The sequence below is a fragment of the Triplophysa dalaica genome, chromosome 22 (genome assembly GCF_015846415.1).
Source record: "Triplophysa dalaica isolate WHDGS20190420 chromosome 22, ASM1584641v1, whole genome shotgun sequence".
Classification (NCBI taxonomy): domain Eukaryota; kingdom Metazoa; phylum Chordata; class Actinopteri; order Cypriniformes; family Nemacheilidae; genus Triplophysa; species Triplophysa dalaica.
Window position 1 is genome coordinate 1,997,685 of NC_079563.1, and position 18,559 is coordinate 2,016,243.

General features: G+C 38.3%; 1 protein-coding gene across 2 annotated transcripts in view; it reads right to left on the reverse strand.

Moving 5' to 3' along the window:
* Positions 1 to 12,624: 12,624 nt before the first annotated feature.
* The window catches only part of pum3 (pumilio RNA-binding family member 3), a 41,339-nt gene continuing 35,404 nt past the window's right edge, over positions 12,625 to 18,559 (reverse strand). The window contains exons 16-18 of one of the 2 annotated variants that reach the window (XM_056736567.1): positions 14,718 to 14,805; positions 14,490 to 14,580; positions 12,625 to 12,876 (exon numbers count right to left, since the gene is read on the reverse strand). In XM_056736567.1, coding sequence (XP_056592545.1) covers positions 12,750 to 12,876; positions 14,490 to 14,580; positions 14,718 to 14,805 — 306 coding nt within the window. In that variant the 3' untranslated portion in view covers positions 12,625 to 12,749. The other variant, XM_056736568.1, reaches the window with a different exon arrangement.

The following is an 18,559-nucleotide window of genomic DNA, read 5'->3' on the forward strand; positions in this document are numbered from 1 at the left end:
CTAGCTTTGTTAGCTTTGGATAGCTAGTCTGTAATTTTATGCCCACGTTGTTCTTACTTACAGCTTTTTAATCATTTAAACTTCCTTTTTGGTCAACATTTCCTATGAAATTGCTGACTTGTGAGGCATTTAGTTCAGTAAATTAGGCATCTTGATATTAGTTTAATGTCGAAAGGAGAGCGTTGTGTCAAAAGGAAACATTCACTTAATATATTTTTATAAATACCACTAATGTTCGGTGAGGGAACGTATTTTTAAGAGTCTTTTAGATGAGAATGTAGTTGTTAAGTCCTCAAATACGTGATTTTTTTATATGTTTATATAAATCACGTATTTGAGGACTTAACAACTACATTGTTGTTAAGCGCCTACATTGTACATAGCGCCTCTTTGAGAATTTGTTAAGACGCTGTCGGAGGTGTGAGCATCAGGCTGTCAGCGGTCGTGGCTCTACCTCGGCCAGTGCTTTGGTAATGGCCGCTCTTATAACGTTAGTGGTTAACCGTGCAATATAAATAAATTGGGGTATATGAAACGAACAATTGTTGGTCTTTTTATTCTTCTACGTATCCCTGAGTGTGTCGAATAAGTTAAGAGTTGTGTTAACGTTTACATTATATATTTTTTAAGACTATTTTACTTTCTGTACTAGAGCCCTAGAACTTAAAGCCTCTGCCACTTTTCTTTTTTCCTCCCACTGACAGGGTGCAGAATAACAGCTAATAATAATGGATCATTCTATTCAGGAGAAAGAAGAATGGAACGTGGATAGTAAACTTTATTTAGGTAAAATGTATTTCTTCATATGTTAATTATAATCCATTGTGCTCTGGGTCGGCCAGTTTCCTTACATTCTTGTCTTGTCTCTGTTCTTGTCTCTTTTTCTCTTTATAGATGAACAAATTGATAAAGAAACCATCCTGCTGGACATCCACTTCCAAAAGAGCAAACCACCCTGTTGTCTACAAACTCCTTGGAAAAGAATCCTCTTCAGTAAGACTGCTCCGTTGATGTGTCAGGTTAAGCAGTACTGGAACCGAAAGAAGTTTATATGAACAGGAAAGTTCTTGGACTAATACAGTACTTGCAAATGTCAACCAATACAATGACATTTTTTTTACTTGAGCATTGACTGATATTTTATCATATTCGTGCAGTTCTATCAGCAAGGGTTTAGTAAAATAAATATAAATGGTTCAGTATATTAACAAATAGATATTCTCTGAATGTTTTTGTCACATCCGTAAGGCTGGAATTGCCCTAAAGCATTTTACTCGTGCCACTTTGTTAACTGTATTTTGTAAAAAGTTATGATTTTTTTAAGTGGAAAGTTGTCGAATGTAGTGTATGGATCAAGCCATTCAACCTCTCACTCCCTTTTGTCTAGGTATTAAGATCACATCTTCAAAGACCATAGCAGACCTAGCTCCATGGGGTCTGGTTTTAGGGTTTAAACTCTCAAAGATAGTGTGATAACCATTTGGTTTCCCTGTAGGATGTTTACGACTCATAGACTTCAAAGCGTAAGTAATTAAGTCTGTGTATCATCTCTAACTTACCATCTGAGGCTAACCAGAGAAATTTCTATGACAAATAGGAACTTATGTGATTTAAACTATCCTTTTTGTAAATCTATCTAAATGTCTAGGTTGTGTGTTGTCGCTCGTGCTATTTTATATACTCTGTATTTGTTAGATATGCAAGTTTTGATTCAGGGTTCATTTGACGTATTCATACGTTCACAGTTCAATGTCTTGCATGTTTCATATGTAACTACACATCTTTGAAATCCCTATATGATGAGCTATGTTATAAAAAACATAGTACACATCATACTATGCCCATAACTAAGTTTAGGTATTAAACGCAAACTGACCAAACTGTCAGAGCTATGCAAATGAGGTGCCATGAGAAACAAAGGATCTTTCTTAGGCCCCCTTTTCACTTTCATGGCATTGGCCCGCAGACCATCTGGGGGCAGGGCAGGTATGCATTTAAAACACCATCACCGAACCATGTTTCAGTGAACTTTTGGAATCACAAAGGAAAAGAAAGAGGACGAGAAGACACTCCAAGGGACTCCCCTCTGGGGAGTCCGTTTAGGCCATGGAACTCTGGACTCCGAACCCAAACTCAGCGTTTCAACAGGACTGCATTCTGAAACCATTCAAGATTTCCATCAACGCGCATAGGCTACAGATATTGGTCCAACAACAATATTGCAAGTATCCGTTTCTAAATATAGATTAGCTGCGTTAAGATCGTGCCTCTTTGTTAAAGATGATTTTAATGGTTTTCAGACATGTTTTACCTGCCTCGCGGCCATGCCCTCTCACTTTCTCTCTCTCTCTCTCTCTCTGCGCATCCTAGCGCATTTGTGTTTCATGTATTTGTTTGTCTTCATTATGTTTACCATGTAGAGTAGAGTTTAATAAAAACCATAAAGGCATTTGTGATTGGTTCTCTGCGTTCACGCTCACAAACTTGGTCACTTAAACTGTGTTTTGATCTATGCTACCTCTGCTCTTAATTCTGTTTGGTAAAGTCACGTTGCTTATAGTCATGAGATAACGTTAGTGTATAAAATCATTGATGTATCTGCTGGACGGATACATATGGGATTTGTATCACTATCTTTCTAATAAGAATTGTAAAATATGTATGTGTAATGACGATTATTATACATATTTGCCTTTGAGCTAAACTAATTCCTTGACTGAATTTGACGTTTTAACAACTCATTTCATATATGTTTGATCTTGATAGATCTGGTGGAGAATCTTATTTGATGAGTAAACTCATCCGTAATTTAACAAGCAGCTAAAAACGCTACACGAACTATTTCTATTAACTTGCACCACTTTATGCATATGTTAAAATCTAAACTTATGTAATTTATTGATGTTTTTTTTTAAAATATGTATAAACATAAATTGCATGGAAATGTTTTTTATACTGTTTTATTGTTAATTGAGCATCAAAATATTGCAAGTTTTTATGAATTCCTTTTGTCTTGAATTTCGATCCTTAATAAAACTTCAATTTTGAGCCTTACTTACTGATGCCTCCAGTAATTCTGTGATTTTATTATTATTATTTTCAAACATTTTGGGTTTATTTAAATCAAACATTGCTGGTTTAAAACAAAACAACCCAGCATGTTGGGTCAAAGATTTAAAATAAAAAGAGTTAAAATAACCCAACGGTTAACAAAAATGACCCAAATTGGGTTGTTTTAACCCAGCCTTTGTTTAGAGTGTATATAGTGTATACTATGAATGTATTAAATGATGACATTTCTCCGCTGATAACACTGTAATGGTTTACATACAAAGAAGTTTAAAGCTGTACCTCACAGTATGTCAGTAAGGACATAGTCCAAAGGACTATTATTTCTATAATAAAGCAATACAATAAATCTGGGGCGGTCGCATGTAAGAAGGAAAAGTTGATATACAGTATACTGTATTATACCATGGTCAGTCTCAATACTGGATTCTTATTGGCTGGAAGGTGGTGTGCTTTAAAACCGTTTACTGCACATGTAGTTCCCGGTCAATTTGCATAGATACACACAGTATATTTCCAATATCAATGACAGTATTAACCTTATTAATTGTGGCAAGACCATGATATAAGCAGGAAAATACATGCTTAGGTGTGCATTAAACTCTTTTAAACACATATTTTTTTTGCATGAAATACTTATTTGCAAATTATATTTACTTCCACTCTAATGACAGCATTTAAAATGAATTACATTTAACTGTATTTATGATGTAGAAATGTTATAGGCATAAACTCAGTCTAATATATCGCAATCATTTTTGGGTAGGATATTAACTCTATCTAATCATCGTCATATCTGAGCCCAAAATGTACTCTGCTTGAACTGTTTCAAGATGATAAAAATTAAATACATCCAATAATTTCTACATTTTAATGTGTTTATTCTTGTAATAAGATTGTATTTGTTTTTACAAGTGTTTTTATTTGCCTGATTATAAGCACAACTTATTAATGAAAAAACCTTGTATCATACCTATGATGGAAGCAAAGACTGGCACACACATTTAGGCTAATAAATTTACACACAATTACGCACTTACATTTTTTTAAATTTAGGTAAAGCTAAGCAGCTTTTTAGGTTTTTATGCATTCAGGAGAGTGTTGAAACTTAGTACACATTCTACTCAACATCCATTTTGCTCTTACGGAAAATATGGTAATATTCAAACTGGCCAATCAAAACTACTATTTGACTTTCAGTGACATAGTTTTTATTTTATAGGTATTTCACAAGAAAAAACAAATATACATTAAATGGGATTACCGATCATCCCAATTCAGTGACTTGCGTTTTAAATAAAATTATAACCATAATAATAATAATAAATTATTTGTTAAGACATTTAGCCCATCATTTTTGTGGGGGCAGTAAGGGACCAGGAAAATGGATAGCCTAAAAAAGGTTGAGAACCATTATTACCGAATTTGAAAATTACATGGACCCTGTTGCTGAGGTAGGCTAAGTGAGCATATTGCATGGTGGACATACAGTATGTGGCAATCATTTCATCCTTTATCATGTCATATAAATGTATTGTGTCAAGATTTTATACAAATGTGAAATGTGTAGAGGCATGTGTTAATTGACCCTGTAGCTGTACGTGTATCATTGTCTATCTTGTTTAGATGTGTTTTTCTTTTTTGCAAGTATTATAGACAAATGTGAACTAATTCATGTCTCATACCAAATTTATATTACAGAAATTCTTGCATTGTATGTGTGAGAATCTGGATTTCGTCCTGTCCTCCACAAATACTGCATCTGTGTTTATTCCAATATTCATCATATGTATTCATATTATTCACTTCTATTCATAATATTTGCTCCTTACTTTCTTGTTTAACCTTGTTGAAAGTTGTATCGGATCTTATGCTGTCTTATGTTGATATAAGCATCAGTTGTTCTCCATATCAAGGTTCCTAATGATGCCTATGGACGATTGTTTTGTTATTGTAATATTAAATATGTAATCAGATCTGATTGTTCAGGAGGAAAGACTAAACAGAAAGTCTGGTGATTTTCCACTGTTTTGGTGGTTAATGACGCCTCCTGATGCAAACTTATAAGTATTAGTCCTAAAATAATAAACTTTGGACTCTGATTGAACAAGCACTTGTGTCTGTGTCAAACTTTGTCTCCTGGATCCAGAAACTCTGTGTGTTCCGTCGACTAGACTCTTCAACCGTAGAATATTGTTAGACAAGGGGACATAAGAAGTTTACATTCTTTCAGTATGCTTCGACAAACATCAATGAAATGCAATAAAATGTTGACAGTATAGCAGCTAGCCCCTGCCAGTAGATGTTTTGTTCATATTCAGTTTGAACACGTGTGTACCTAGAGGCCTGGATGTAAAGCTGTGATTTTTTTTCTTCACGGTGCAATATTTATGTGTCTCGCCAAACCTCTTCATTCCTTAATAAAACTAATTTTGGGAATTATCCTGTTTCTAGCCTGAGTCTTCCTATCACCTCCCTTGGCCCCAGCGGCATACATTACCAAGATGTCACAAATCTGTTTTCGTTTGGTCATCATCACGTATGGAGCTAAAATTTTTGAAAAATGTACTTGATCATATACATTCAGTGCCTTGTTCAATTACTTTAATCGCATTTAACTATCTGGTGGCTCTCAACTCCAGTCCTCAGGCCCCACCTGACAGAATATTTCAGATGTCTCCCTATTGAACGATCTACCACGATCTACTCGAGAGGCAAACACGTCTGCGAGAACGAAAAATGGCGCTGGAAACATCCCGGGCTGACGCTCGCAAAGCAGCGGTAAGTGTTCGATGTGATTGTAATACTCCTATCACTTCTACTCCGTGTGTTTCTATGCACAGATCCCAGGCTTCAAGAGCACGACGAGCCGAAATGAAATTCACTCCTGCACCTGCACACACACGGCGGAAGGCGAAATCCAGGACCGGAGCGATGAACTCTCCCCCACCGCCGCCACCGGTCTTCGAGATTTCTACGAGAAATCGCTATGCTGCCCTCTGCGAGACGAAATCCAACGCTGTGGTCATCGGAGACTCAATCGTCTGGAATGTACGCGCCTCCTTCAATGAAGGTAATGTGCGCACTCACTGTTTTCCTGGCGCCCGTGTTCTCGATGTCTCTGCGCAGGTAACTGCGATTCTGAAGGAGGATGCAAGTGTGGGAGCCGTAGTTCTGCACGCGGGGGTGAATGATGTGAGAATGCGGCAGTCGGAGATCCTGAAGAGGGATATCAGGAGTCTGGTCGATACTGTTCGCAACGCATCGCCCACGGATCATCGTATCAGGGCCGCTTCCTACTTACCGACGAGGGAAAGAAAAGTTCAGTAGACTATTTACGCTTAATAACTGGTTAAAGTCATGGTGTATTGAACAGAAGCTGCTCTTTGTAAATAATTTTGATCTGTTTTGGGAGCGACCAAGGCTCTTCCGCCCCGACGGGCTGCACCCCAGCAGCATTGGAGCGGAAATTCTGTCCGACAACATCTCAAAGACGCTACGCACCATTTGACTAGTAAGTACAAATTTTAACCATAGTCTGTGTTCTTCTCACCCAACTGTTAAGAATGTTACAGTTAAGAATGTAACTGCTTTCAAATGCATAGAGACTGTGTCTGTCCCCCGAATAATACAACCAAATAATAATTTATTTAAAAGTATGAGAAAAAATCTTATCATGATTAAACCAAAAGACAATATATTTAATGAGCAAAACCAACGCCTAAAGTTTGGGCTACTTAATATTAGATCACTAAATCCAAAGGCAGTTATTGTAAATGAAATGATCACAGACAACAGTTTTGATATACTTTGCCTTACTGAAACCTGGCTTAAGCCAAATGATTACTTCGGTCTAAATGAGTCTACTCCACCAAGTTACGGTTATATTCATGAGCCACGTCCGGTTGGTCGAGGTGGTGGTGTCGCAACAATCTTTAGAGACTTTCTTACCGTTACTCGGAGAACAATGCACACATTTAAATCATTTGAAGTGCTTGCGTTGAACATAACTGTTCCATATAAAAGTAAAAAACCACTGGTCTCGCTTACATTGGTTACTGTGTATAGACCCCCCGGGCCTTACACTAATTTTCTGATAGAGTTCGCAGACTTCTTATCGGATCTATTGGTTAACGTCGATAAAGTACTGATTGTTGGAGATTTTAATATCCACGTAGATATTGCTAACGATCCATTAGCTGTGGTGTTTAAAGAACTACTAGACTCTTGTGGTGTAACACAATACATCAATAGTCCTACTCATCGCCTTAATCATACCCTAGACTTGATTATATATCACGGAGCCGATCTAACCAATATCGATATTATACCTCAAAGCGACGATGTTTCCGATCACCATCTTATAACATATACACTGCGCACTGCAGAATTCAGTTCTATATCTCGTTATCGACAGGGTAGAACAATCACCTCAACTACTAAAGATAGTTTCGTAAAGAACTTGCCAGATCTGACTCCTTTAATAACCTTTCCAACTAATATAGAATCGCTCGATGACATGACCAGCAACATGGGCACCATTTTCTCTAATGCATTAGAAGCAGTCGCACCTATGAAGTCAAAAAGGATAAATGAAAAGATCACGGCACCATGGTATAATAACACCACTCACGCCTTAAAAAGAGAAACGCGTAAACTGGAGCGCAAATGGAAACAAACCCAATTAGAGGTCTTTAAAATTGCATGGAAAGAGAGTGCAAGCTGCTACAAAAAGGCACTAAAAGCGGCAAAAGCCGAGCACTTCCGTAACCTCATAGAAAATAACAAAAACAATCCAAGGTTTTTATTTAGCACAATTGCTAAACTAACAAACAAACAGACTCCACCTGACCTGGGTATTCCGCCGCACCTTGGTAGCAATGAATTCATGAAGTTTTTTACTGAGAAAATCGAAATAATACGAGACAACATAGCTAAAACCAAACCTCCAAGTGTGTCGGAAGAATTAGTTTCAACCGTCACCCAAAAAGAAAAGCTAGAGTGTTTTTCTCCTATAAATCAAGAAGATTTAATTAAAATTATTGCAACATCCAAACCGACGACATGCTTATTAGACCCCATTCCGACTACTTTATTAAAAGAGTTACTACCTGCTGTAATTGAGCCCATTTGTAACATAATCAACTCGTCAATTAATCTAGGACATGTCCCGGGGCCCTTTAAGATGGCTGTAATCAAGCCTCTCATCAAAAAAACAAACTTAGACCCCAATGAACTTGTAAGCTATAGACCAATTTCAAATCTACCGTACTTGTCTAAAATACTAGAAAAAGTAGTGTCAACTCAACTGTGTACCTTCCTACAAAATAATGACATGAACGAAAAGTTTCAGTCTGGCTTTAGACCGCATCACAGCACTGAAACTGCGCTCGTTAGAATTACAAATGACCTCCTTATTGCATCAGATAAAGGTAACATCTCACTCTTAGTCCTGCTTGACCTTAGTGCTGCTTTCGATACTGTAGACCATAAAATACTTATAGATCGCTTACACAGTTATATCGGTATTCAGGGACAGGCACTGCAATGGTTCAGATCTTACTTAACAGACAGATATCAATACGTCCATTTAAATGGGAAATCATCAAATCTTACGCAAGTAAATTATGGATTACCTCAGGGATCGGTTTTAGGACCCTTGCGCTTTTCTCCATATACATGCTGCCCCTCGGCAACATTATTAGAAAACATGGAATTAGCTTCCACTGTTATGCAGATGATACTCAGCTATATATCTCATCAAGACCAGATGATTCCTTTAAGCTATCCAAACTGGCAGAGTGCATCGAGGACATAAAACATTGGATGACAAGTAATTTCCTCCTTTTAAACTCTAGCAAAACAGAAATATTACTTATAGCACCAAAATCAAGTAAACAGAATATCTCTGACTACAGCCTGCAAATTGAAAGCTGCACTGTTTCTCCAAGAAATACAGTTAAAGACCTAGGCGTTATATTAGACGGCAACCTGTCATTTAAAAATCACATCTCAAATATCACATAAACAGCCTTCTTCCACCTGAGAAATGTTGCCAAATTACGAAATAGTTTATGTGTTGCAGACGCAGAAAAGCTTATTCATGCATTTGTGACCTCACGGCTTGACTATTGTAATGCTCTACTTAGTGGTTGTCCTGTATCATCGATAAACAAACTACAGTTAGTTCAGAATGCAGCTGCCAGAGTTCTTACTGGGTCAAGAAAATACGATCACATAACCCCAGTTTTATCATCGCTTCACTGGCTACCCATTAAGTATCGTATTGATTTTAAAATTCTTTTAATTACTTACAAAGCCCTGAACGGTTTAGCACTTACTTACTTAACTGAGCTTTTATCACGTTACAACCCATCACGCTCTCTAAGATCTCAAAACTTAGGACTTTTGATAACACCTAGAATAACAAAATCCACCAAAGGGGGACGAGCTTTCTCATACGTAGCACCTAAACTCTGGAATAGCCTTCCTGATACTATTCGAGGGTCAGAGACACTCTCCCAATTTAAATCTAGATTAAAGACACATCTTTTCAGCCAAGCTTTCACTTAATGCATAGTTAATGAACAGCAGCTACGCTAATTATTCTCTTTATTCTCTTTCCGCCTCTGCCTCGGGATGCCCATCCCGAGGTAAGAAGTTCCACCGTGTCCAGACGACTGACAGATGCCCATCCCCAAATTGAGATTACGCCAGCTACAGCTGCAGACTGACTGACCATCCCAGCTCCATCTAAGGCAATTCCACCACCAGCCAAGAGAAATATGACCATCAGACCATCCCAGCTCAGACCACTACATCCCCAGCCAAGAGCAAAGACGGATTATTTGTCTTATTAATGCTGAAGTTACAATATTTGGTATTAAATGCTAAACTAAAATCACATGTCACCAGTTTGAGTGCAGCTATGACACGTCAGAGGGGATCTGGCCCTCCCGGTTGAGCCTTGTTTCTCCCGAGGTTTTTTTCTCCATTAATCAATCATTGGAGTTTGGGTTCCTCGCCACAGCAGGGCAGTGTTGGCCTGCTCACCGGGAGACTGCATTCATTCATTTATTTATTTATAAATTAGATATTATTATTAGAACGATCTTACTCGTTGTATAAACACCATGCACTGTGCTGTGTTCTAACTTATCTGTTTTTCCTGTTTGCCCCTGTAAAGCTGCTTTGAAACAATACACATTGTGAAAAGCACTATATAAATAAACTTGAATTGAATTGAACGCATGAACAAGTTAATGAGATAATGAAGTGATGATTGATCAATAATGATGAACAGGTGACGTTAATCGCTGAAGAAAACATCATAAGTTCAAAAACCATAATAATGTTTCCTTTAGTGGGGCTCTTACCCTTGATTTATTTTTTATATCAGCTGTTATAGTGTGTTTCTGAACAGCCATACAAAAGACAAAATTGTTGGAATGAAACCTTCTTAAATTGTTATAAGACAGATACAAATAAGGGGGATTTAAGTCTGACAAATATCGTGACACACCAAAAATCAACCATCATTTGCACAGCTATTACCAATACCAGGACGAAATAATTCTGTCTTTTGTCAGGCTCTTATAAATATGCTTCAGAAACAAACTATTTCAGCTTGCAAAAAATGTAACATAATAAATCAAGGGTAAGAGCCACACTTAATGAAAGCTCAACACTATTATGGTTTTTATTCTAGTGATTGTGTTTGTTAACATCACCTGTTCATCATTAATGACTCAATCATCACTTCATTATCTCATTAACTTGTTCAGGTGTTCAATAGGGAGACATCAAAAGTATTCTGTCAGGGGGGCCTGTGGACTGGAGTTGAGAACCACTATATAATATCAAAGGTAGATTACATAGAAGATGAACAATCTAAACTCAGCAAAAAAAGAAACGTCCCTTTTTCAGGACTGTGTATTTCAACAATTATGTTGTAAAAATCCAAATAACTTTACAGATCTTCAATGTAAAGGGTTTAAACAATGTTTTCCATGCATGTTCAATTAACCATAATCGATTAATTAACATGCACCTGTGGAATGGTCGTTAAGACATTAACAGCTTACAGAGAGTAGGCATCTAAGGTCACAGTTCTAAAAACGCAGGACACTAAAGAGACTTGTCTACCGACTGTGAAAAACACCCAAAGAAAGATGCCCAGGGTCCCTGCTCATCTGCGTGAACGTGCATTAGGCATGCTGCAGGGAGACAGGAAGGACAGCTGATCATCCTCGCAGTGGAAGACCACGTGTAACAAGACCTGCACAGGATCGGTACATCCGAATATCACACCTTCGTTACAGGTACAGGATGGCCACAACAACTGCCCGAGTCACACCAGGAACACACAATCCCTCCATCAGTGCTCAGACTGTCCGCAATAGGCTGAGAGAGGCTGGACTGAGGGCTTGTAGGCCTGTTGTAAGGCAGGTCCTTCCCAGACATCACCAGCAACAACGCCGCCTATGGGCACAAACCCACCTTCGCTGGACCAGACAAGAGTGGCAAAAACTGCTCTTCACTGATGAGTCACGGTTTTGTCTCACCAGGGGTGATGGACGGATTCGTGTTTATCGTCGAAGGAATGAGCGTTACACCGAGGCCTGTACCCTGGAGCGGGATCGATTTGGAGGTGGGGGGTCCGTCATGGTCTTTGGCGGTATATCACATCACCATCGGACTGAGCTTGTCATTGCAGGCAATCTCAATGCCTTGCGGTACAGGGAAGACATCCTCCTCCCTCATGTGGTACCCTTTATGCATATTCATCCGGACATGATCCTCCAGCAGGACAATGCCACCAGCCATACTGCTCGTTCTCTGGGTGAGTTTCTGCATGACCGCAATGTCAGTGTTCTGCCATGGCCAGCGAAGAGCCCTGATCTCGATCCCATTGAGCACGTCTGGGACCTGTTGGATCGCAGGGTGAGGGCTAGGGCCATTGCCCCCAGAAATGTCCAGGAACTTGCAAGTGCCATGGTCGAAGAGTGGGATAACATCTCACAGCAAGAACTGACAAATCTGGTCCAGTCCATGAGGAGGAGATGCACTGCAGTACTTCAAGCAGCTGGTGGCAACACCAGATACTGACTGGTACTTTTGATTTTGAGCCTACCTTCATTCAGGGACACATTATTCTATTTCTGTTAGTCACATGTCTGTGAAACATTTTTAGTTTATGTCTTATGGTGTTGACTCTTTTAGTGTTCATACAAATATTAACACATTAAGTTTACTGAAAGTAAAAACCGTTGAAAGTCAGAGGACGTTTCTTTTTTTGCTGAGTTTAGTTGCAGCAGTGTTTATGGTTTCTCCCAGGGTCTCTTCAATCTTTTTGTCAGTTGTAATGCTTAAGTAGCATTACAAATGATTGGCAAATTTCAGGAGCGTCTAACAATAGGAGTAACTATTCTCTCAGTTACTGCAACTGTTACTTGATTTACCAAAACTAGAAACACTTTTTGACGATCTCATAGCAAGAGACAGGCAACACACTCACCGGTGGTGTGAATGAGGCATTAGTCATAACAAGCGAGGTTGACCCATGTATTCCTGTTTATTTTGTATTTACATACATCAGTGTATACATTTACAATGACAAATTCAGGTGAAAACTGCAGAGACGTATAAAATCAAAACTTTTGGTTAACTTAATGAACACTTCAGGCCAGTTTCTCGAGCAGGATCTTGACTCCTTTAGAGTTCTGCATCTTCTGTAGTTCAGGAAGGGTGGATTTCAGCGCAACTTTCACTTCTTCAGCAACACTTTCATCTGCACTTTGAAGGAGGCTGTGGGAACCCAATCAAAACCAAATAATTAAGCAAATAATCTTTGCATTTAAACCGTTGATACTAATAATTTTTATGATGCATTGCAATGCTGATTGGAACTACTCCACAGACATAAAAACAAACAATTGATCATTTGAAAAATATATTATTTCTTAACTAGGACCGCAGTTGAAACAAAACTAGCCACAAATATTGTCTTTCTAAGTGATTTATTGTCATGATAATCGTAATTGAGAGACTAGTTGGTGGATTGCATTTCATTAAAGAGAGAAACATGCAAGTGTGAGATTCAAATATTTGATGTTGAATTGTTTTTTTGCAAATGTTTTCCTTTTTCCAAAGCATACACTGGGAACAGGATGAAAGAGGAACATGGAAAAATAGGAGCAGACCGAGTAGTTGTGTAAATCGTTTGTAAAGTGGTTTTGACGTTAAGTTTCTTATTTATGAAAATGTTTGTATTTTCAAAATGTTATTTGGTACAAAATAAATTTACACCTGCTCCATACCACATGTAAATAGTGCATAAAACCCTATGAATTGTTCTGTATTCTTTTAGTTCATCAAAATGCAATGTCATCAGTTTGTTTATGTATCATAATAATATTTCACGTATTCTTTTGCCCTGTCTTTAATCTTTTTTTTTTTTAGTTTGGGTAAAATGCAGAGCTGCTCATCAATATCATTTTTTACACAGCCATCAATTCACAGTGGAGAAGAAGCGGGACAAACACTACATTGACCAACCATCATACACAACTGTCGAGAAGTTAATATTAATGTAATATACTTCGAAATAAGTTACTATCAACAAACGCATATCCGGAAAAACGTGCAGTGCCTCCAAAGCGTTCTCAAGCGCCACCAGCTGGTCGTGTTCAGAAGACCACCAGGTATTATTATTTTAGATGGCCAAAAACGCGTCGGTGGACACAGTTTGATTGATTAATTATATAGCCTCTTAGTATATTATGCATTTATTAAATAGAATGTCGCCAAACCAGAAAATGAAGTCCAGAGGATTCCAGCATTCTTAGATACGTAATTTGCATAGCTATAATTCATAGGCGGGGATTATGCAAATTGTGCATGAGCGTGCATGCGTGCCTTGTGTACGAAGGATTGGAATTCATTATCAAACACATTTTATTACGAAATCTGACGTTTACGAAGTATTTGTGAAAATGGATGAGTTTTCGGGAAGGACTGTTTTACACGCATATTACTCTGAATTTACTCATATATTTACGATTGTTTCATGAATGAGGCCCAATATGTGCAATTTATTAGTTTGCAGCAGCTCCTTTTTGTCATTATCTTAGCGACAACCAATAGGAGCATGATTGGAGCTAATTCGATTCTTCTCTAAACTCCTGCAGTGAGCGTCACAAGTTGTGGGAACGCCCACCCACTAGCAACCTAACAGCCGACCCCTGGGGACTTGCAGTGTCAAAGTCATTAGTAATGTGACCGAGGCATTAAAAAACAATCATCTGGGGAAAGTCATGCAATAATGTCATTGCTCCCTGAAGGAAGTCCCCCTAAACATGATTTTAAAGATGGCAAGATGGAAAATCAGTCAATTGCTTCTTAAATCCGTTGAAACTTACCAACAAAGAACTATTGTACCACGGTTGACTGAAGCCCATGTTTTTAGGTTCTCTAACCCCACCTTCTCCAAAAGAATTCTGGAAAAACGCTCTATGGACCAAAATAGAGCATGATGCGTCAGTAAAACACTTTTATTCACTTTAATTGGTAGGCTACCACAAAAATTATGAATAATTATTGTGCTAATTTTGAGGCTAGTTTGTAATCAAAAGTGTGATGTTCTGTACCTTCTCTTTCTGTCTCCTTCATCTTGGCATCTTGTTCTATTAACCATTTCAGCACCAGATGACCGGCAGGGTGTTCTGCCATATGCAGCTGTAATATAAACACAATTACAAATTAAAGCTGCAAGCAGCATTTAGCGGGTTCGAGCGATTCAAGGTGTCTAAGGCACGTCTGCCAGGCTCGGGAATCGCACCATAGCAGATCCACGACAGACGACACTAGCACACCAAGTAAAATGTCAGAAACGTGTAATACAGTTGCAGAGACATAGATCTTGCTAAAAGGTTGCTAAGCTAATCCGTTTGGTTGCTATAACAATTTTTTACTACTAAACTCGGACAAAACAGAAGTGTTACTTACTGGACCGAAAACTGCTATGCGTAACAACCAAGAATACTGCTTAACGATTGATGGATGCTCCATAAAATCCTCGTCATCAGCTAAGAATCTTGGCGTTGTATTTGACAGTACTCTCTCATTTGAAAGCCATGTCGCAAACACCTGTAAAATTGCATTTTTCCATCTTAAGAATATATCTAAATTACGTCATATGCTGTCACTGTCAGATGCAGAGAAATTAATTCATGCATTCATGACATCAAGACTAGATTACTGTAATGCACTTCTAGGTGGTTGCCCTGCGGGCCTATTACAAAAACTGCAACTGGTTCAAAACGCGGCAGCTCGAGTTCTTACACGTACAAAAAAGTATGAGCATATAACCCCGGTTCTGTCAACCTTGCACTGGTTACCTATAAAGCATCGCATTAACTTCAAGATCTTGCTTATTACCTATAAAGCCCTACATGGTCTAGCGCCGCAGTATTTGAATGAACTTCTATTGTATTACAGACCACCACGTACATTACGCTCTAAGGGGTCCTGTCAGTTGGTAATACCTAGAATTTCAAAATCAAGTGCAGGTGGTAGATCCTTTTCTTATCTAGCGCCTAAACTTTGGAATATTCTTCCCTGCACGGTCCGGGAGGCAGACACACTCTGTCAGTTTAAATCTAGACTAAAGACTCATCTTTTTAATCTTGCATACACTACACCTCCATAATATTAATCCTCAGAGGATTTAGGCTGCATTATTTAGATCAACCGGAACCAGGAACACATCCAACAACAAATGATGTACTTGTTGCATCAAAGAGTGCAGAACAGTACTCTACTCTCAGCCAGTCTTGTCTCTTTGTTCCAAGGTTACCGCAGGATGCAGTTCATGCCCAGACCTGATGGCAGAGCTGAGAATGGGAAGCGGTGACCTGACAAGTGCTAAGAGGATAGAGCTGGATAAAGGACGCGACAACTTTGTTTTTTTCTACAACATTTCAAATGCTATTAGATTGTTAATGATAATCTTTAATTTTTATATTTTTATTAAGCCTTGTTGTGCAAGCACTGATGAGCTTGTGCAGAGGCAGCAGCTTTTGCCAGAGGGGAACTGGAATCCCCTGGTTGGGCCTGGGTTCCCCTGAGGTTTTTTTTCTCGATGGGAGTTTTGGGTTCCTCACCACCGTTTGCATATTGTTTTGCACTATCTGCCTGGCCGGGGGGGCTGCTTTAGAATTCATACTTGTATTAAATGTGTCTCATGTACAGCTGCTTTGTAACAATGAAAATTGTAAAAAGCGCTATATAAATAAAGTTGAGTTGAGTTGAGTTGAGCTATGGTCGTGGAATGGCACCTGCCAATTAATAACACATCAAACCACAAGTCATGCGAAACAACCCCAGTGTCTCAGCGATGCTCTATTGCAGAGATAGAGGTCTAGCTTAATGGTTGCTAAGTTAACAGTTTAGTTGCTATGGGTGTGGTATGGCCAAGAGTGTAGATTTGGTTTGAACATTGGGGGGGGTCGAACGTCCCAGATAGCACACGAACATCACGGAGACGTCTATTTGATGTGTGTGTTTACATCTTGAAGACATATTTTTTAGAGTGTTTGCTCATCTGCAATACGTCTATAGGACGTTTCCTGTTAGAAGATGTCTTTAAGATGTAATGATTTAGAATGTATGTGTAGTGGAGTAGGCAGGGCGAGACCATTGTTCGAGACCGGTGAGTAAATGAGCGCCAGCTGTGCGCACACCGGGCTCGAATCACATGGAGATTGGGAGCATATAAGAGAACGAGCGACCGGACCGTCGAAGAGAGAGGACCGGGCACGAACATGTTTAACGTTTGTAGTTATGTTCTTGTGTTTTGTATTTATGTTTTGTTCGCCAGCGGTCGTCCGTGAGGGGCCGCCGGCTGTTATTATTTATATTAAAACTTTGTTAAATGTTTGCCGGTTCCCGCCTCCTTCCCCATGTCTGAATCGTGTTACAGTATGTTAAACTGACATAAATTATAACATAGAAGAGATTATAAAAAGAAAGAAATTAAGTATTGAAAGCGCCAGTAGGCGGCAGCGATTTACTGTTTTAATGAGTGAGCTACTTAAATTATTCATTCATCCAATTCGTTCAAAAGTCAGATTATTTTAGGAAGAAAAAAAACATCAACGTGAATGCTTTTGTCATTGATATTTACAGACATTATTGAAAAATGAACTAATAAAACAGATGGCTGCTTTGGTAACTTCTTATACTGATAGTTATAGCTAAATACATTGCAATGGATTAGCTAGCTAACATATATGGTGTGTACTTGGCTATTATTACACAATATTCTCATACCTCATTCTCAGTACATGCTTTATATTTTTTTGCATCCCTCTCTGACCAGCAGTTAAATATTGTCTGCTGTGCAGCGCTTCTCTTCATTTTTGGCGTACGTTAAGTTACCCGTGTGCTCTCCCATTCAAACACCGCGTTGTTTTGGTGAAAGTGCGACTCATTGGTTGGGCGTTACCAATCGGTTCAGTGGAGGGGGAGTATTTTTTGTCTAATTTATTATGACAAACTCATATTTGATTAGAAACAAAATTATTGTCACAAAATAAAGTAATTCTACATATTTTACATTTGATCTACTGTGATTTTCATGTTGAAATATTGGAGGGGTTGTAACTGATGGATTTGAATATGGGGGGGTTACCTCCCCCCCATCCCCCCATAAACTACGCCCCTGGGTATGGCACCTGCCAATTGATAACACATTAAGCCACAAGTGAAATTAACCGAACCCCTGTGTCTTTACAATATTCAACTGCAGAGATATAGGTTGGTGTAAATGATTGTTAAGCTAATCTGTTTAGTTGCTATGGGCATAGCTTGTCACCTATCATATTATAATACACTTTTCCATGAGTAGAACGAAGCAACTTCTTTGTCCCTATGTCATTCGATTGCAGAGATATAGGTCTATTTTGTAAATCTAATGCATATTTTTCAAAATAGCCTCTTTTGTGTTTTGAAGAATTAATATTGGAAGATCTAGGACCATTTTAAATGGAGACATTGATTCATATTCATGAATACATTGTGGTCAGTAGGACATTGACATTGTCTGCATTAATATTTAAGAAGGCCGTGCCATTTAAATTCTGTTTCTTTGGTACAAACACCTCACATGATATATCCCATTTCTTCTCAATTTTGATGTTTGGTTTGAACTTCAGGAAGTCATGTTTACCATGTCTAAATGCATTGAGTTGCTGCCATGTGACTGCCTGAGTATCAATTTGGGTTTACATGCAATTAAACTGGTTTTATCTAATAAAGGTGTGCTATATATATATATATATATATATACACACATACATATATATACACATATATACACTATATATAAATATATATATACACATACATATATATACACATATATACACATACATATATACACTATATATATATATATATACACACACATATATATATATACACATATATA